Source organism: Falco rusticolus, chromosome 5 (genome assembly GCF_015220075.1).
Source record: "Falco rusticolus isolate bFalRus1 chromosome 5, bFalRus1.pri, whole genome shotgun sequence".
Classification (NCBI taxonomy): Eukaryota; Metazoa; Chordata; class Aves; order Falconiformes; family Falconidae; genus Falco; species Falco rusticolus.
In genome coordinates this window covers 7,638,064-7,659,816 of record NC_051191.1, presented here as the reverse complement: position 1 = coordinate 7,659,816, position 21,753 = coordinate 7,638,064, and the positions used below count along the sequence as shown (strand labels likewise).

Here is a 21,753-nt window from a genome sequence, read left to right as displayed (position 1 = left end):
CACAGCAAAGAGCATTGTTACATTTCTTTGTAAAATTATTATAATTATTATTTTAATGTACTAATGTAGGTTTTCAGCAACTTTATTTCACCATCAAGTATCTTCTACCCTTTTGAATTCTACATTCATAAATTAATCCTGTTCTTTATTGACCTCTACTTTTAAGTGTGTCTGTAACTACATTTCCCCAGCAGGCAGATCCCAGCTGCACAGAATATTTTGTAGTGTCATTTAAAAACATATATTGTAGTTGTGTTAAACCTCACTAAATCACTGAGTCTAAAACAATGAAATGGAAAAGAAGTTGGAGGTGCTAGTGAGGTTTTTTAATTGAGATTTAAATATGCAAATTGAAAGCAAACTCCTCACTATTCACTTTTGCAAGGAAATTGTTAACAGTAATTTCAGAAGGCAATTTTCAAAACCATGTTGGTTTTTTTTTCAATTAATTCTCTTGCAAACACATAATCAAACTCTGTCAAAGGATTTTAATCTGTCAATAGGACTGCATGAGTCCTCGACTTGTTTCTATAACAGCAGTTTTCACCGGAATATTTTGATAGACAGATTCTTATTTTTAACATCTGTCTCTTTTGGGAGCAGCTTAATGTTAAGACGAAAAATACACTTGGGGATTTGAAGCAGGTGGAAAAATTCACAGTTCTGATTAAATGAGAACTGCTTCTAATCCTGTTTTCCACTGTGCCTTAAAGTATCTTATATAAAGAACAAAACACATCTTGTCACTTCTGAATCATTTAAAGAAGAAAAAGGGAAGGGAAGAAAAGAGTACATGTAACTTACCATTAAAGTTTACTGCTCGGATGTAGCTCAGTAGTTCTTTACCATCAGTTGTGCTCATCCTCGGGCATAGACCAATATATCCAGGACAGAGATCTTTATGCATGTTGTGTAGTGCATAGGCCATGGAATACACTGCATCAATTACAAACTGAACTTTTCCTTCTTGCTCATAGGCTGAATCTCTTGCAATTCTTTCTAAGCCTAAGGAAGAAAGGGAAGGAGTCAATTTAACTCTGTTTGTGTGTGTATGTGTATACATACATATTTGCATGCAAAAATTCACAGTAGAACATAAATAATTACGGTCAGATTGATAGCTAAAGTTAGGACTCATCTATCCATCACCCAAATAAACAAGACAAGGAAAAATATGGCCATCTGGTTTTGCCTCTAATCATTGTACACTGTGCCAGGTATATAAACAGTATGTTGACTTCTGGGCTGGGAAAGAGGACAGAACATTTCATTACAAGAAAAAGAAATACAGATATATGTACTTCTACAATCCAGTAAAGAAACTCTCTTTCTACCTTATTGACTTTCGTTCAACAGCTGTTTATTGTTATTTATAGGACACTTCTACACCAGCCTGCCATTCTGTTTCAGATAAATTTAAGGCTACCTTGCTTTTTATCCCTGTCTCTTGTTTGATAAACATTATTTAAACATCTCAGGGAAAAAAACTGAATGCTTGCCAAGTGATGTGGCCATCTGTCTCCATATTGAAAAGTGCTTATTGTGAGGCTTTTTTCCTGTATTTACTAGTGAATTATGCTTCACATTGAGAACCATGTACTGTCTGCTATTTTCTACAGGGACATTTTTCCTTCAGAAGGAATACAGAGCAAATCAATACATTATGAAATTTTTATCCTGTGGAAATTGCTCACTGTTAATCATCTATGTCCAAATCCAAAGAACCATTTACATTCATAGGTGATAGTACTAAGTGGAAAAGTTAAAAAAAAAGGTCAAGAAAATTATATTTTAAGCAGATAACAAACACCCCCCCACTCCCCCCACCCCCCCATGTCCTATACAGGAATTCGGCCTTTGATTTTAAAGGCTCAAATTTTCCATTTACCAGGGAAAGAGGACTCTACAGATCTTGACATGAAATCTGCCCTGCTGAAATTTACAGTAAAGTTCCTATTGACTCAGTGAACACAAGGATAAATACCTAGGTTATTTACAACATTAACAGCTCATTCAGTTTGAAAATAATCCAGTCACATTATTAAAAAATATTTGGAAATAAAGTAAAATTTTACGCATCTTTTTAAATATAGTTTAATATTCTATATCTTACTTTTCATGTTTCTTTTTTATCTCTATCCACAGGTTTTTACCAGTTCAAGTTATCAATTTTGTTGTATCCAAGTTTTAAAAAGTGCATTGTTTATGCCTGAAAATATACTATACACAAGATCTTTCTTTAGACAAAGTATGCAAGCCCGTATGACATGAAAAACAAAGGAAGTGTACTCAGAAGCTACCATCTCAAATTACAATGATAATGTAGGAAAAATGTGAAATTTGACAATCAGTAGTGTTTTGTGTTTTAAACATCCTTAATCACTTGGAATGATCGATAGCCTTGAAAAATCATTATGTGCTTTTATTTCTCCTCAGGGATTAGTTAAAAAAAATAAACCCACTACTTCTTGAAAAAGTACTAACCATTTGGAGAGGAAGGCGTATGACCCATTTTTGTGATTTGTTACAAGTAACTTCACAGATACTTCTCAAGACATGCTATCTAGTGATCGGCAAATAATTAGAAAATGGCGGGACTACTGCAAACAAACAAACAGAAAAACTTTTCCTTGCACATGCTGAAAATTACACAATTAGTTGCGACCCATTGCCCAGACATAAAAGATGATATGAAGGATGGAGAAGATCAAGCTTAATTAGATTGCAACTTTATTAACTTACTTCATTTGGGAACTAGCTTCCAACAGTTTAGTGATGGGTAGACCTCATGATCCCCATCTTAATTGTTCCTGCCTTGTTAAGAACTGCTGGGCAACAAGCGAAGGACAGGGTTTACAGAACTGCTGCAGTCACACAGCAGTCAGTAACCTGTATGCGCTCCCCAGCTTCCACATCCTCTAAACAGGATGGTCAGGACAGGAGGAGTTGGAGGGAGATATATCTGCTTTAATTACCAAGGTAAATATAATTCCCCTCACATGTCAGACGGATGGACATGTATGTTAAAGGGTGGAGGATTGGTGAAAGACAGAAGGGAATCACTTTCTGTAATAAATGCTAAATCATAAAACACTAAAAGTTGCAAACACTTAAAGTAAGAACATTGTACTCAGTGGTACAGATTGTAAAAAGGGGAAAAAATTAGTATTATACTCCCCTATGTCGTACTGTAGTTTAAAAACACATAGGATTTGCATACATTTCTTCCACAGCAAAACATTTTACATTTACTCTTCACAGATACGTGATCATAAACTAATTTAGCATATAAATTACAGAGAAAAAAGAATTTATTGGGACTGAATGTGTTTCTGTACATACAAAGGGGTGAGGAACATCATAAAATTGTCAGTTTTAAACCTGTCAAATCCAGAAGGCAAGAGACACAAGTCTCTGTGCTTTGCATAACTAAAACCCCCAACAAACTGGATTATGTGCTCTTTCTTTTTGAGGTTTCTCTTCATCTTCTTTTTCTAGAATTCTCAAACATCTAAACCAATAATTTATAAATGACAAGAACTCATCAACTTAAATTACATTACACTGCCCTAGATACTGCCCTAGATAAATGTTAAAGTATAGCAGTAAATAGATGCATAGTGTCTATGCCATAAATACGGTCAGGTCTTACAGAGATAATATTACATATTTGGAATACACAGTTATATTTTTCCTTCAAATTGTATATCATGTACAAACACTTTCATTTATAGCTTGACTCTCAGCTCTACAAGGCGTGTTTCTACACACACTGGTGACTTGAAAGAATATAACAATTTGTATCTCATAACAGAAACGTTTTAATGTTTTCTTAATGACACTTCAATTTCTCATCCTACAGTTTTTTCCTCTGGAAGAAATTGCTTAGGCTGTGTCTTTATCAAAAAGAATGAGAAGATATTCCTGACTCTTGAACCCAGGCACTTGATATCCCCAAAGTCTGACAGTATGTCAAGAACTGAGGACAAGAATTGGGCTCACACCGTCCCTCCCTATTCTGATGGCAAACAAAGCAAATCCAGGGAAACGTGCGACGGCGCTTCCAGCAGGTCTTCCAACCCCGCTCTTGAGAAATGCAAGCTTGTGGGGAATTTCAGCAAGAGTCAAGATTTTCCTTAACCAATGGAGAAAATACATAGGCACATGTACTAATTGATAGTAGTTACTAATTAGTTACTAATTAATTAATTACTAACTAGTAAATAATGTTCATAGCTCCTTCCATTTAAAATCTGTTTTGGGGACCCTAGCGTGAGCCCCAGGGATGATCCTATATGTATATGCATATGTAAAAATGTTTCTAGAGTGACAAGCTGGACTGTTGCAGGAGGTATTGCCTCCATACCTTCTAATCATTTCTCCCTTTGTTCCTGTAGTTCTTGTGCTGCAGGAATAATTGTGTATCCAGCTCAGGATGGTGGAACTCAGCTACCTACTCAGAGGGAAAGACAAGGAGCACAACAGTAGGAATGTAAAACGTGGATTAGGTGGATAAGAGGATGTGGCTGGGGTTACTAGTCTGGGAGTGAGGGCAAAGCAGGTGACACTGTCAATTCCCTAGGTATGAACAGGGAATCAAGAGATTTCAGGGAACACAATCAAGAGAAATTAGACCTGTACAACAATAAATTAAAATGTGCCTTAATTAAAAACTTCATAACAGCATACAGTAAGTAAATAAAGATTAATGTAATGTAGCTAAGATAATTAATTCATACATGGGTGATGATATTACCTGTGGGATACAAACTATCTTAAACAATCAAAACTAAAGTTGCTGATCTCACCAGCAGGAAACTAATCTGCTAGGTGATAAATGTTACATAACTTGTCTAAATTTTAGTAACCAAGTTCTTAATGATGATCTTAAAATATATGTTCTTAGTTATTGTTGTCTTAACGTTATTTAATTAATTAATAAAAAATCTAAATAAGGCAAATGGATATACCTGTTTTGTAAGCTGTGATACAGGGAAATAATTTTTACTTATTTATTTAACTTCCCTGTGTCAGGAAATTGCCAGTTCACCTAACGTTTCTGAGCAATCCCATTCCTGCTGTCTCACAAATCTTTCTGTTTCTATCTAGCATTATTGAAAGCAATTTATGTGAAGTGCAGCCTACATTACCGTTCATGATTATTTCCATATTTTCAAAAACCCATCCCATATATCTAGTTAAATTCATAATGCATGCTACTTGAAGACCAAAGACTGAAGTTAAGGACCTTGTATACAACAGCTGGTTTGAGCTTCACTGGATTGGAATGATGGTGTGATGGTGCAGGGCTCGGGAAAGGTTTTGGGCACTGGACAGATTTTGGAGACAGGAGAGGGGCTCCAGAGTTTAATGGGACAGAGGTAGCTGGTATGGGGATGCAGTGGGATCCTAATTTTGCCAGATTAATGATCATAAACTCAGGTTCCAAGCTTAGAAAAATAGTGCATTTAGTGATGAGAAAGTAGGAAGACATAACTAGACCACCAGGTGCAAATAGTATACTTCAAGATGTTGTCTCCTAATCTCTAGTCAATGGCAGGTTTGGGTTTTTTTTTGGTTTTTTTTTCTTATTAATCTCCTTTGTTTTGTCTAGGATTGATGGGCATACAACTGACTGGCTCAGTGTTCATTTTCAGCTCAAATATTGGCTCAGTGTAAGTCTTCTTCCGTTGTTTTGGGGTATGAATTCTTAAAAGCTTATCAAAATCAAAGTTAAAAACTCAGAAAACTTCCAACTTTCTTCTCTGAAAATTCTCCGGTGGAAGTTACAGAAATATCCTTTTAAAAATTCTTGGTTTTCACTGTCATAGTGTTTTGTTTAGTTAAAATGGAAATTACTTTTTCATCATAATCTGGTAGATTTACATCTTTTATTTTATAATCTAAAAAATATTAATATAATACTTGTAATTTTTTCTGTGTGATTATTGATACATCTAGCAATGGAGTAATATTCTATATCTGCTTGAAAAACTCAACCACTGGCTGACCATTTATACTATTTTAAGCCCCTTATTTCTATGTTTTTTATTTCATGATTTATGTATCTTACTCTTATGGTTGGTAATTTTGGTTAAAATCAGAATCTATCAGGAAAAAAAAAACCAACTTAAAAAAAAAAACACCACACACACCCCCCCCAAACCCAAACCAAAACACCAAGACTTGCATGTCTTGTCCTTCAGTCGGGGAACAGCAGTGTGAGCACTTGGTTTAGAAGTGATGAATCCCTATTACAGGAGAGCCAGGAATCTCCTAACCATGGATTTTTTACCTGCAAGGAAAGATCCCTTTCTGTGAGCCCGTATTCCTCCCTCCCTTCCACATTCCCATCCACTCTTCTGTCACCCTGTCCCCTCTGGCACATGCTGAGTGACAAATGAGCTCTTTTATGGCCTGTGCTCTAAATAAGGGGAGAAATCTTTCTGGGGTAACGCTAGGAGGACAAGTAATGCAGACGGAGGGAGAAAATTGACAAGAAAAAATATTGTGAAACTGGTAATAAGCAAAATGGTAACTCATGAACAGCTTTTATTCTATTTCTTCCCTTTACCTGCCTTTATTATACATGCTTGCACATAATTACTGCTTAAAGATAGTTGGTGCATCTGTGCAACTAAAGGTTTTTTTCCAAACTTCTGTTTCTACAAGTCTGCGTCTTGGATCTCTAGTAACATTTTTTTTATTCACATTTAAAATTCACATTTTTTACTCACTGCTAAATTATTTATCCCCATTACTTGGCTCACAATGCAGTTGTACTTAAGCTGCACTTGGAAGCAAACAAAATCAAAGATAAAATATTATTTGTTGAGATTGGCACACACAAAAAAAATCAATCACAATCACAACTAAATCACAATAATTTGTAAGCAGGCTCCCACTACTCTTCAGCTCAGACATGACAGTCTTTTATTTGTCAAAACTGGTTAGAACTTCCCATCTTTGCAGCAACAGTTTTTTTCCTCAGAAAGCTGGCATCTGTAACGGTAAGCCATTTCAGCAGGCTCAGCGGGAAGCATCAGGAGCATATGTTGCTCCCATTGAGTCTTCCTAATTATTCAGCTGCTTTCCTCACACATTATAGAGTTTGCTCTCTCAACAAATAACGCAGTCGAGATCATCATCTTCTGTTACTCAAACTTTAAGGGGATGATATACTTTTATGGTGGGGGAGTTGAGTTTTCTAATAGCTGCATGGTAAATGTGATGATTGTTTTGTGCATGAGTTCATTTGCTGAGAGCATCACAAAACCTGTGGCTCCTCTGTAATAACATGGTAATAGCTCTGTAATAGGAAGCAATTCAGAGAGGAAGTTAAGGATTATATCAATTTTCTCAGCCATTCCAAAAAGAAAATCGAGAATGTAGAATGTAGAAGCAATGATAGTGAAATGAGCAGTTTGACTGTCTGCTCCTTTCCTACAACTGACAGATGTGGGTTTTGTGATTTAACGAACTGGCACTTGATGTAATTTTTCTGGGGATATGTCTCTCTATGCCAAAAGAAACATGTTTTTACGTCAACAAAAAAAAACCCAAACCCAAAACCCAACACACACCAAAACAAAACAAAAAAACACCAAGGCAGCAAGACCAATCAGCTGAAGTCTGAGAAAGAAACAGTTTTTCAATCCCTAAAATGTGAGGATTTAAAAATAATGCCTACACAGAACTAGGCTGAAACCTCGGACTTCTAAAACACTTTTCAAACAGAAAATAGCAAAATTAACATTTCACAGAAGTGAATATGCTTCAGTAATTTTCACTTTAACATCACCATAAATGAGAAACTAGTTTTTTTGTTTGCCTGATTCTTTAAATGAAGTACCTTAAAAATTCTATCCCTGCCTTATTTTTTTTTCATTGGAAATACCATAATATTTTTTCTGACCTTCACAGTAAATTGGAAGTTTGTTTCAGCAAAACACTTCTAACAAATGCACAATAATATATATCAAATTGGAATTAAACCATTATTCTAGGCATACTGGTGGGATTTTTTTGTTCCTACTATTATATGTGACATTTACTGAAGTGTTTTCTCTTAGAAAAAAACCTGAAGTTGCATTGCTAATAGAAGATTATTTTTTCCTGATTTCTGTGCTTTGAGAGAGTCCCTAATGACATTTTTATTGTTTTTATCAGAGTGAAAAACTGTCCCTTTTCTAGTTAATGCCTTCACATTGCTTAATTATAGCTCCTTGAAACAGTGTATAGAGTTGGAGAACACAGGTATTCAGAACTCTCAAATATTTAAAACCTGAGTCTTCTAAATCTAACAGCAGCACTATGGTGTAAAATACATCTTACTGAGCCAAGATTTGCTGTGATGTATATGTTAGGCTAAACACCAATGACTGCATTCAAATAACAGGCCACCATTGGACAAGGTTTCTGCCAACCACACAAAGAACCACACCATGCATTCAAAAGAAAAGGTGGAACAAAAATACAGAAGGATAAGCAATATTTCTTTCAAGCACATCACTAGGCAAAATCAATAGAATTGTCCAAGTAGGAATATATCATTTAGTGTGGACAAAACTCAGAGTTGAATATAACATTTTAAAACGTATATGTCTTTGTTAGCAACAAATGGTGGCTTTAAAACTGCAGGCAGAGCATTACCCATGTTACTGCCAGAAGATTCTTGCCATCTAAAAATGGTGTTCTGGCAGAAATCTGTTCACCTGTATTGGTTCACTTTCTAGTTACAGTATGTCTGGCAGCCTGAGAGCACATACTGCTCCAGAATTACCTGGAGAAAAAAGCAAGACACTGTAGAAGGTTGAAAGAAAGGGAGAGAGACTATTGCATTACTAAGCACGGATCCACAGCAATTAATAAATCTGATATCACAATAGGGGGGGTTAGATTTTCTCCAGGTTTTATGCCAGAGAACAAACCACAGTCAAATTTTGCAAAGCTTTCTTCATAATTCATTCCACCCATTTTGCAGGTTTTCTAAATATTTACATAGTCACTTAAATATCATCCAATTCTCCTCTTGCTTCTGGTTTTGTTTTAGGAAAGGCACTCAAGTGAAAAAAGTCACATCTCAGTTTTGCTTGAGTCTTATACTTCTGCAAATTTTGTACCATATATCATTTAGAAGTGTTGGTGAACCACTGTGTCTTTCATTCTTCTCTATATCTAGTTTTAGTATGCCTTAAAGTAATGCAGTTGATTTGGTTTTATCTTACTATGGTATTGCACTTTATTAACCCTCTAATTATATCTATTCTGATTTACTCATAAACATAAAATCTAATGCAGATGTAGAGTTTATACGTTTGTCAGATTTAAGATTTTATTTTACATATAAAAGTACATAGTAACAAACCAAATTCAGTTTCAAATGTAAACCCATGACTTGTACCGTTAATTGCTATTCCCTAAATTCTATAAAAATAGTGAATTTCACCTTCAAAATTTGTCTGTTTGATTTATGAATGGGGAATGTTATTTTACTGATTTTTGACCATATCTAAATGGTATAGGAAAAAAATGTTTAAATTACGTTATAAAAAGAGGGGTGTTTGTTAAAATTAAACCATGTCAAAAGTTTTATTTGAGCTTTCTGAACAAAATGACATTGAAGATAAAGGAGAAAACTTGCTTACTGTTTGTTAACACAGAGATCTAAGGACTACTTGATCAAAGACATTTTAAATGTTTGAACTTTAAGTCTCAAAGTTAGGTCAACCTTTCTGATTCTACCTTGACTTTCTGTACCCATAAAAGTTTTCATTAATCGTAGCAGATAACGCAATAACGTGGAAGCATTTGACAGTCTCCGTGCTACTTTAACCTCTATAAAGCCTATGAAAATTTTCCATAGCTGTGTATACCGTTCATTTCATAACTGGGATCCAAAGACATACTAAGCAAATGACTCCTGCACCCCAGTAGCCTAGCACACTCCTTTAGGTATGTATGATAAGCAAGAACACAAAATTTTGAAAAAATCCCACATTTCTTTCTCTCTCAGAATAGTGTTAGTATACAGGTAAGTGTTAGCACAAATAGACAACCAAATATTTTGCTGAGTTCCTCAAGTTTAAAACAAATAATAAAAAAATAAATAATAAATAAAAAAAAGAGGCACCTTCCCAGGTCTTGAGATGAGTATGTAGACAGAACCTACATTTTCTAACACAGAACACCCATGGGAATTTCTAACTACAGGAAGAAATTGCTAGCGTACTAATCCAAGCACATAGGTAGAAATAACTGATATCGCTCTAAAACCCCACAGGCTGCAAGCACTTCTAATGCAGACTTCGGTGTATAACTACAAAGCCTATAGCAATGGCTATGAGCAAGAGAAAAGGTTCAGTACAAGCAACTGAATTTATTCATTGTCTGTTAGCATTTAATCTCAGAGGACCTTCAGTGCATAGCAACAGCACATATAAAAATCCTTTCCTCTGCTTATTGACCATGAGAGCTTTTAAGTTTAAGCTTCAGACCAGAAACTCTAGGGACTTTTCTCCTCAGGAGTATTATTTTTAGTTACAAACTTGATTGAGGTCCTGCTTACAAAAGGCCTTTCTTGCAATTGTAAAGCATTTTTTGGGAGTATAAGCAAACATAGAGGTATCCAAGCACATCACTCCCTTAAGTATTTGTGGCCACTTTTTGGTATGTCTATTTGGAGACTAAAGAGCAAGACTTCACCATAACATTGCAACATCTGAACTAGTCATATTAATGACTACCGACCAGAAGTTTAAGCATTTTCCTTTAGTTTGATAAGAAGCTTCACAAAAGCAGATTAATTTAGTCTGCAGAGGGTTCGTAGTCAACTATTTATGAAAGAAAAGACGAGTATTAGTCTGAGATGTTGTTATTCCCCTTTCATCACCTATAGACACTCACTATTAATCCTTCTGTAGGAATTGAAGCCTCCCCAGCTGAGATGATGGAGAGAGCTTTATGTAGGAGCCCTTTCTCTGATATCAGAGAGCTGGGCAAAAGCATTGCAAGACAAATGCAATGAAAATAAATGTAATAGCAAATCCTAAATTAATTTTACTAGGGGTTACTAGTGGGTCTGTATTCACAGTATCAAATTTCCAAGAAGAAATTTTTGGAGCTGGACAGGATAGAAGTACCCATGACAGAGTTCATATGTGGAAATACAGTGGGTTTTTTTCAGGAAGGAGCAGTGGGAGGATTTTTTTTCAACTGCAACCAAAAAGGAAGGAAAAGAAAGAATGCTTTTCACAGCAAAGGGACAACTACCAGTTCAAGCATATAAAAGATACAATAGTAGCTTTTCACAATAATAAAAGCTGAAGAAAATATTACATTAACTTTTCCATTTGCCCTATCCACTGTCTTTTCCTGCTGTGCCCCATTTTAATGATCCCATCACACTGCAAGAAGTAGAGCATGATGAGAAAAAGTAATAGTTGGTTTCACTTAGTGTAACCAGTGTGACAAAATGCTACAGTGTCATAGAAAATTAAAAACTTTGTGTTTCCATTTTTCACTTTTCTGTAAGACAAAAGGCAATTTTTGATGGTCAGAATGGAAATCATGAGTTCAAGAGCTTTGAATTGCTATAAGTTATAATTTTGTCATGTATTGCTGCCAAAGCAAACCTATGTGATATTCCAGAGATGGTGAAACATCACTGTTCTACAAGCTGTGTAGACACCAGCCAAAACACAAAATTTTCAACAGGTGCAAATGTGTAATTTCCCCACTGCTCTAAAGACATTTCTTTAAGACCTGTTAAAAATAAGAGTACAATAAATTTGAACTAAGCAGCTACTTAATGGACTGCTTGGTGCCATGAACAGGACATGGACAATTGGCTTCTTGAAGGGGATTTCAATCTGAAGCAGGAAGAGTTTACCCACAAACACTGCTCTTCCCACCACCTAGAAGATAGTTAATTCTTTAATCACAAACTAATTAGAAATTATTGGTTTCATTGCTAAATTAGGGACATTAAGGGGGTTTGCTCCTTTAGCAGGTTTGCTGCACATGCTCCGTTGGCAGCACTCTAACAGCTGCACATATCCTCACCAAGGCAAAATGGTGACAATCACAATCTTGAAGAAAAATTCCCTCATTGACAGTGCTGCCCCTTTCAGATAAAAATAATTTATTTGCTGCACTTGCTCCCTCTGCATGAATCAGGACAATTATCTACAGAGTGGAGGGGAGAGGAGGAAGACGCTTGTCTGGAGATGGTATTTTGAAGGTGGGGAGTAGAAGATATGCTGTCAGAGCTTTTGCAGCAAATTTGAGAATTATCTTGGCTGAGACATGCTAAATTAGATAGTGCTGAACAAGATGCTTATGACTAAGCAACAAACAACATGCAGAAAAGGATAAAGGTCCCTGCAGTACAATTTAGGTATCTAATATTAAAAAGTATTCAAAAGCATCCTTAACCACATCAACACCTTTAAATTTCAAAACTTTACCAAAGTATCTGTAGTTCTTTCTCACATTTAAAAACAGAGCCATCTTGAGCATTTGAGGGCCTTTCCCCTCTGCCAAGGGCCCTCTAGAATTCACAGTATAAACAAGTTTAATTCATCACAGGGGATGAATCCAATAAATATAACTGAGTACACCAAATATACATTGAGTTTACCACAAAATATAGACATCTGATACTCATCTTTTCCTTAAAAGTCTTCATGATTAAGCATTTTTTCAGGAATCAAATCTCTCCTTTAGGTGCTAGTACACTAATAATAATAGCATAATAAATATGCAAAGTACTGTTAAATCACAGGCTTTCTCTTGGTAGGAGGTGCTCACATTGCTGTATTTTACATACCTATATCAGCAAAGCCCCTAGTACAAACTGTTGCGAGTACAGTGAGGCTTCGATCTTGTAATTAACTGTACAATCTTATAACAGTATTCTGAGACCGAAGCTTTGTTTTCATCAGTGATTTCTACTGGCAATATGCACCAAAAAAGCAAATCTTTAATAATTTGTACATATCAATGTAACACTAAGTGAGCACCTGCTTGGTTGTTCTCATGCACTCTGAAAAAAAATTTTAAAAGGGCATGACTTCTTAGGTATTCTGATTTTTGCGTTGAAAGAAAAAGACCACCTCTGATAATGTGATAACCAGTATATTATCATAAGCCTATTATAGTAACTTGAGGTTGGTCAAAAGTAATTTTTCCTCTCATCTTGAACAGCATTAAGATGCTCTCATCTAGTTTCTTACAACACACTTTACAATTATAGATACACTTTTGGAGAAATCAAAAATCCTCCTCAGAATACCACAGTCTTGTGCAGTTCATGTTCCAATTTATTACGTGTTTGATCTCATTTTACCAAGGTGGTTTCATTTCTCCTTATTTTCATAACTTGTATCATAACCTTTAGAGTACAGACTGATGGGAAAAGCCTCAAAATCATTTAAGCGTTTTACCAATACATTAGATGTGTAAACGTGTTTTGAGACCCTTTATATAAGAAATATATCAATAAAGCACAGCAAGTTCAGCAGAGAGGCACCAAGACATTTAGGGGGCTGGAGAACAAGCCCTGTGAGGAAAGGCTGAGGGAGACGGGTTGGTTCAGCCTTGAGAAGAAAAGGCTTTCAGGTCAAGTCCCCCAGACAGCAAACCCCAAGACCTGCAGGGAGACAGAGACAGGCTCTTCACAATGATGTATGATGCAAGGACAGGACATAACAGGCATAACTTGAAATGAGAGGTTTAGACTGGTAAAAGCTTTTTTCCAATGAGGATGCTCAGGCAGAAGAACAGGCTGATCAAAGAAGATATGCAATCTCTCTCCATCCTCAGAGATTTTCAAAACCTGACTGGATGAAGTCCTGAATCACCCAGATCCAACCTCAAACTGACCCTGTTTTGAGCAAGAGGTTGGACTAGAGGCTGCCTGAGGTCACTTCCAACCTGAAATAGACTGTGATCCGATATTCAGATACCACTGTGCCAAAAATCTCTGAGTCGATGCTACTGAGCAATCTCAAGTGCCTGTGTACACATGTGTATGTACAGGTGCGTGTGCTCATGCAGATGAGCATGTGGAAATCCACAGCAGTCTGGACTGAGCTTATTTGGGAGGGATCTCTGGGGGCATCCCAGGTGAAGAATTACCCACCTATCACCTTGTCTCTAGACCCAAAAGACAAGTTTGGATAACAAGGGTTCTGACAACAGGGCCTTTTGCTGATTTCTCTCTCAGTCCTTAGATGATTAAGATTCGCATGAGAAATATTATGAGATTTGACCTCATCACATAAGATAGCTGCATCTTTAAGGACGTGTTACATAGACAGGAGTACAATACACTTAGTGTTGCCAGGTTGGATGCTTCTTATTGTGACTACGTGTCACTTAATGCAAGAATGGTATAACTAAGACTTACTCACTCGTTCCCATGAGGCTGGAGTTCTGTAACAGTAGGAGAAAAAAACCATGTTTACTGATGGAAAGCGGTGGTAAGAACCTTGCTGCCTTTTTAAATATGTTTCAAGCATTTTAATCAGTAGAGAGCTCACTCACTGTGACCTCAGTGGATACCAATGTTTAAAAAACAGAAAGAAAAGCCAGAATGTACTTTCATAAGATCATGTTTAAGCCAGCCTAATGATCTGCAAGTGACCTATTTAATGACAAAGAGCAGTCAGAGCTCTCAGCACTGACCTATTCTGCTGGCCTAAATCATCTCTGTTCCAATGGAAATAAATTGAGTAAGGGTAATTCACAGCCCCTCCAATTTTGTCTCAAAATCTGGTGCAATATGAGAATGCCAGAGGGGTAATAACAACAATTTTACTTTTTTAATGACAAATTGCACTATTTTATGTTACAGTATGCTGATTGCTTCCTTACAGTAGACTGATTCTGATGTTCTTTGTTTTCATTTAATTGAAGAGAGGGCACCTGAAGGAATAGAAATTCAAACACAACCTAGATCGTGTATAGCTCAGGGAAGCTGTGATCAGCCTTTCATTTTAATATTCTCCAGTCTCATGGGTGCATGCACTTAGTTACACTAAGTTAGTTAGTTACTAATATATAACATACACATACTATTATACATAATTTGTAAGATGACCATCATTGTAAACAATTTAAACAGTATTTTGTAATTTATGTTTCCCAAAAGCTGTCTTAAAACCTAAAATAGATCTGATAACTTTCAGAAATAGCAAAAGAAAGGGATGAGAGTCAAACAGTAATACAGTAATTACTATTCAGGATGGAGAATAACAGAGACTATTTTCCTAGCTGTAATCAGTGTGTAATTATGGCCCCACAAACAAGGCAACACATAAAGAAACAGCTAGAAACTAACACCTTGCTTTATGTCATAAATTTGTGGTCTCTTCAGGCTTTTTATCTCATTGTATATATAGACAATTGGAAATCTGTATTTTTTTAATCTGCACATTTCTTTATCAGTAGCACCATCCACAGGTATATGTTAATGCTTTGGTGCTGTTTACCAAAACCAGCACCATGCAGAATGCCAAAAACAAACATTTATCTATCTATCTATCTATTTATTTTAAATAATGCAAGGCATGAGGAAAAAATGATTCCATTTTGTGCATAAGAAATAATTCAATAGCAAACCAAAAATAAATTTAAAAATCACAAAATTAAATAATAAACTTCTCAACTTCTTAATTTTAAAAAGGCATCTAGTTTTCTTCTGTTATGATTTCAACCTCTTCATGCCTTGACTTTGAGATAGCCTTGTCAAACTAAGAGGGACAGGAACTTTATCAACAGGTCCCTCAGAATTCCTGTTTTCTCCACAGATTTATACATATTATTTGGTTAGGACACTGAAAGAAAACAAGTGAAATCAGAGAAATCCAAGTGGTGCTATTCCACATTGATCAGTGGAAGATTTGAACAATAACACTTGTGGAAAGAGGTGATAGCTGAAAGATTATTTGCTCCTTTGGTGAATAAACCTATTAACTTATCCTTATTAGTTATCATCATTATTCAATGTAAAAATAAAACCAAACAAAACATATTCTACTGTTGTGGGCTGAGCTTGGCTGGATGCCAGGTCCCCACCAAGCCTCTCTATCACTCCACTCCTTAGCAGAATGGGGCAAGAAGAAAACAAGATGGAAAAAAAATCATGGATCAAGATAAAGTCAGCTTAATGAAGCAATAGCAAAAGACTTGCACACAAAAGTGAAGGAAAATGAAAGATGTTATTCTCTGCTTCCCATCAGCAGGCAATGTTTGGCCACTTCCCAGGAAGCAGGGCTTCAGCAGGCATAGCAGTAAGATCTGGAAGACAGATGTCATAAATAACAAATGCCCCCCCTTCCTCCTCCTTTCTCTTAGCTTTTATACCTGAGCAGACGTTATATGGTATGGAATATCCCCCTGGTCACATTGGGTCAGCTGTCCTGGCTGTGTCCCCTCCAAAGATCTTGCCCACCCTCAGCCTACTGGTGAGGGGGGAGCAGGAATGTTGCAGAGACAGCCTGGGTGCTGTGCGAGCCCTGCTCAGCTGTAGCCAAACCCTGGCGCGTTATCACCACCTTTCTGCCTACTGGTACAAACACAGCGCTGTGAGGGCTGCTATGGGGCTCAAGTCAGACCCCATACATCCTACATAAAGAGTATTAAAACTGGTATTTTGCTGATTGGTTAGAGAGGGTGTAGTTGGCTTTATTACACATTTTTCCATCACTGTAAAAATACTATTCTTAAAAATGCAAAAATACAAAGATACAAATTACATTATAATTTACTGTAGACTGATTCCTTCTCAAAAGAGATCTCAAAAGATATATATACACACGCTGAGTGAGTCATAAATACTGAATCCTTTGTTTATTTTTTTCTCTTTTCCTTGCCTGGGAGGAATATACACTTTATTAAAGCTTCAGAGTCTATGACCAATACCTTTACTATGTATTTTTGGTGGGAAATATTTTATAAAACAGATTATCCTGTAATAAATCTGTCACAAATCAGTGGAACAGCTTTGCATAGGGAATAATGGCAGAATCTATCCTGTATTTATTTTACATTATTTGTGCTAGAGCTTTCTGAAAATAATTATTGATATGTTACTTGCTCATAAGAAATGAAAGTATTGGTAGCTGTGATACAAACCAGCGTAAGAGCTGTCAGTGAGGAAGGGTCAGATCATAACCAAAATACACCTCTGTCAGCATGACATGGAAATTGTATGTGAGTCTCTGGCTGTGCATAAACTACATAATTACTGTTACTAAGTGGCTGAACAGTGGCATAGCACCATAGAAGTGGATTGCAGTGAATCAGTATATTCTAGGAAACCAGACAGTCATGACTGAATGTTTGCCATATTTGCAGAAAAATCTTTTAATAGCTATGCTAGGACCTGTGACGTGCCAGTGTACAAATCTAGTTCAAGGCAGTATAGCCAAGAGAAACCAAAATACTCTTTCCAACTGTGTAGGCAAAAATGAATTTTTGATGCCTCTGGGTGGGCTGCTTTTGCCTCAGAAAAATCAGAAAGAAAGAAATCTTGTAGAGCTCAGAAACACTAGGCTTGGTCTCAACGCGGTCACCAAAAGATTGAAAGGATGGGAAGAGCATTTGCCATAACCACAAGCGACTTCACTCATTTGTCAATTGAAACCACTGTTTCTTGTCATTCTCAGGGGAACTGGCAGCACCCAGCTTGGCTCTCCAGGCTGCTGGGTAGAGGAGGCATGACAAAGTCTCCAAACAATAGCTGATTTTACCTAGGTCAAATTTGGTCTTATCTTACCCTTGCTTCATTTAGAAAATTTTTCAGGTGGAAATGGAAAAACTCCTTTAAGGAAGGCAGCTAAACAGGAACAATGGAGCACTGTGGTTTAAATCCCTCTGTTTAAAATACATTCCCACTATGATCTGGAATAACTGCAAGTGAACTTGTAAAATTTGCCTGGTTTCATTGAAACAGTAACAAAGATCTTACAAGGTGATATGCGAAATGAATATTATGCAAGGACTTGTACGTAAGTAAAGCTCTCCCCGACTTCTATCAATAGACATACTTTGATAATCCTTTTTCAAGATTTGACCTCCAAAACTGTTTCCCGAACAGCCAGTCTGCAGTAAGCCCATTGTATTGTTCCTCAAGATGAAACCAAAGGCTACATGTGAACAACATGACAGCAAAGGAGAGCTGTGATTGAGGAGGTCTTTGAAACACAGATTTAATGTACAGATCAGAACTATGACAAAAAGATCATAGAATCTTCTTAATAGTCCCATCAGTCCACTCATGCTCCTATTAGTACGTAACTGGTTTAGTGCACTCATTGGCATCACTTCTGCCACAGGACTGAGATAAGGCTAATTTTTTAATTTGAGCCAGAGTTCTCAATTGTCAACTGAAAAGTCATTACATTTTTTAGTACATGGACCTGACAGTCCTGATACCACCAGAATATTAGTAGCTTTTAATTTCTACGCCACTCAGAATCTCCTTCAGCAGCATCACACACACAATGCATAAAACAAATGTCAAGATTCACCTCTTTTCTTTTAAGACTCCACAGCTGATAACTGTTGCTGAAAACAACGCAATATTTAACAGAGGGAATATGATAAGGGCTGGGGTATTTTTTAATCCTACTGTCCCCATTAGTAGAATCAAAGCATCTTAAAATTTTATATCTCTTTGTTCTAGACTCTTCTTAAAGAAAAAACTGTAGTCCTTCTTTAAGGAGCTTAACCTTTTATTCTTTTACATAGAATTTTGTTCCAATTTGAAACAACAGATTCAATCCCAGCATACAACCCCAATAGCAAAAGCTACTGTGGATATCATTATTAGTATTATTAATAACACAAATTGTAAATTTGTTGTGAATTGCCCCACTGATGCTAGGAAAGCAACACATTATGCAAAGTTACCATTTCTGCTACCAGGAGACACAAACAATTCATCAGGGAAGAGTTTCAGAACATCCCTCTACCCTACTGCTGTTTAACTGCATTAAGTTCACAGGCCAGCCCTATTTTGATTTGAACTCTTATAACTCATCAAAGCACAGACTCTCAAAAGAGAAAGTCCATTTAGTCTATCTGTATCATCATAATGACAGTAGAAACACAAAATAGCCTGTGGCTCTGGGTGAGTTAATTATCTACTTTTTTTTTTTTTTTTTCATAAGACACTGTCTTGAAGCACTAACACATTAACCTTGCAGACTGTTCTCTTAGACCTTCTGTACAGCATGAGATTACTACCAGTCTCAACTGGTTCGTGTCAAGTTCCCTTCTCTCCAGGGTTATTCAGGTCACTCCTCATTGTCTGGAAGATTAATTTCCCTCTTAGGGACAGGGTAAGTTTAAGTGTACAAACACTGGAATTAAGTGATGGAACATATTCAGACCAGAGAAAAACTAAGTGAAACAAATCTACTGTTTGCCCTAATGAAACCCAAATACTATCAAACAAGACGTTTTTTCCCCTAAAATATCTATTCATGCCTATTCTAAAAGTATATCCAAAATATTTGTTTTAACGAAAAGGACTACAACTCTCCAACAATACACTTTAGTTTGCCAATACCATAAATATAATAAAGTTTGATTTATATATAAATACAACATATACAAGGGGTCAGTCTTCATCTACTGTAAGTTGTCTGTTTTTATGACTTCCTTGTAATCCATTATATGACTATCCATCTTGTAGGATAATGAATCACCAAGCTGTATCAAATGCAAATACAGTAAGATTCAACAGAGTATTTTAAATATAATACAAAGATTAAAAATTAAATATATAATTTCCCAGCTCTGACTACATGTTTACATTTAAGCTTTTACTTTTTACTTCTCACTGACTTTGGGCAATGGAAATGGATTCAACAAATGTACATCTCATTTTTTGGCATGAACACTACACGACTGAAAGAAAGTTGATTCATTTAACTGGATGTGTTGCCATGTAGCTTCACGGGAAACAGCATGCCTTTTTTTTTTATTCTTTTCATTCTGAAGGATTGCTTTTGCCTTTTAGTAGCTACTTACCGATAATAGTCTTGTTAATTAAATCATGATAACACTCAAGTTAATTAAATAGTTACTTTTGTAAGACAGATATAACGTATTACTATTATAAAATAAGTATCCTTTCTGAGCAGGACAGAGAGCGCCTGCATTCAGCTTCGTTGCAGATTCCTCAGCCTTTTGAATCTAAGAGCCTATTTCTTGATACCAATGTGGAAATCACTGATAACTGACCAGCATGTGAGCCAAAAGCTTTTAGATCACTATACAGGCTACAGAATACTATCCTCCGTCAGAAGCTATCATCTTTTGACAACCTGTCACAGAAAAATTTCTTCAAGACATCTGACCTTAAGACTCAAAAGAAGAAAGTGATAAACCACCAAAAGATATGGACAGTGGTTTACATTATGTCCGAATAAAGATGTCTTTGCAAATCTTAGAAGTTCTGCTTCCAAGCTCTCACAGCACATATCTGTCATACTCCCAGCTTCTGGGAAATACAATAGAACTAGTATCACCTTTCAGCAAAATTTAAGGTTTTCAAGTCAGCCAGCGAAATGTCTGGCTATGAATAGCCACATAAGGCCAAATAATCATATAAAGCTGGCTGAAAATTTGATCCCAAAGTAGCCTAGTTTTGGAATGAGCAAAACCTGCTTTCTACTACAAAGAATCTGTGAAAGTCAAATTATGCAAGTCTCAGTCACATCTAAGTACTGCATGAAATCTACAGTGACTTAAACTCTGTCAAGATCACAGCCAGGCTGGTCTAGTTCTTCTGTACCAACTCAGCATTGCTGGAAATCCACAGAAACACAGAAGATACACAAAACAGTACTCCCTAACGATTAGCTTCAGGTAATCACTGTGTGCAATAAAACAATAAAACTAAAAATGCTTTTAAGGAGCATTCTAATAAAATTGTTTATTTTCCAAGATGCTCATTTTAAGGCTTCAGGGTGAGTTTCTTCTCACCTTTGTTAAGACATTGCACAACTCTTAGCATCCAATTTAATGCTGCTTTTATAAGGAGACCAATTAATTATGTCCTTTTACTCTTAGGCAGAATTGAAAGGTTTAGCAGGTGAAACAGAGAACTCCACTTCATTGTACATAGCTCCATAACCCTAATACCTCGATAACACATTCATCAAACATGAATACATGCATTTGGTTGCCATTGCAGTATACAGAAGTCTAAGATGCCTGACTTTTTAGAGTAAGTTTACACAGGTCTGTATCTATATAGCTGGACAGACAGATAGATCTGCACTCACACACAAAACTAGAGTTTCAAAGCAGGAGATGTATTTAATTTATTTGATGTCACTTAAAAACACCTTCATTCTTTTAATTGATAGCTGAAGGTTCTCAAAAGGGTTTGTTTAAGGAAAATCATATGTACCTGGGGTTTTCCTTAAATAACCCAATGATCAGTGCAGATCAGAATTTTCATCTCAAGGAATTAATTCAACACTTAAGAACTATGCTGGATTTTTCTTGTCTACAAAAGCATATTGTCAGGGTCTTTAATTTCTCTCTACAGGGTTCCAGGCTCAGATGCTGATTTCAATCACACACATTTTGAAGGTAAAATAATATCTGGCCACATTTATATTAGTAAATGAAACAGGGATGGCTTTCTAAGCCTAAGCATTGGGATGGAGTCATCTATAAAGTTTTAGCCTGGGCTAATAATGCCTGGTCCTGTGGGTACCATATCCTGTT

At 36.3% G+C, this 21,753-nt stretch overlaps 1 protein-coding gene across 3 annotated transcripts in view; it reads right to left on the bottom strand.

The window, feature by feature from the left end:
- The window catches only part of GRM8 (glutamate metabotropic receptor 8), a 356,040-nt gene that overhangs the window by 134,442 nt on the left and 199,845 nt on the right, over positions 1–21,753 (bottom strand). For all 3 annotated transcript variants that reach the window (XM_037390285.1, XM_037390286.1, XM_037390287.1), the window contains one exon: positions 805–1,005. In XM_037390285.1, coding sequence (XP_037246182.1) covers positions 805–1,005 — 201 coding nt within the window. The remainder of the gene's footprint in view (positions 1–804; positions 1,006–21,753) is intronic.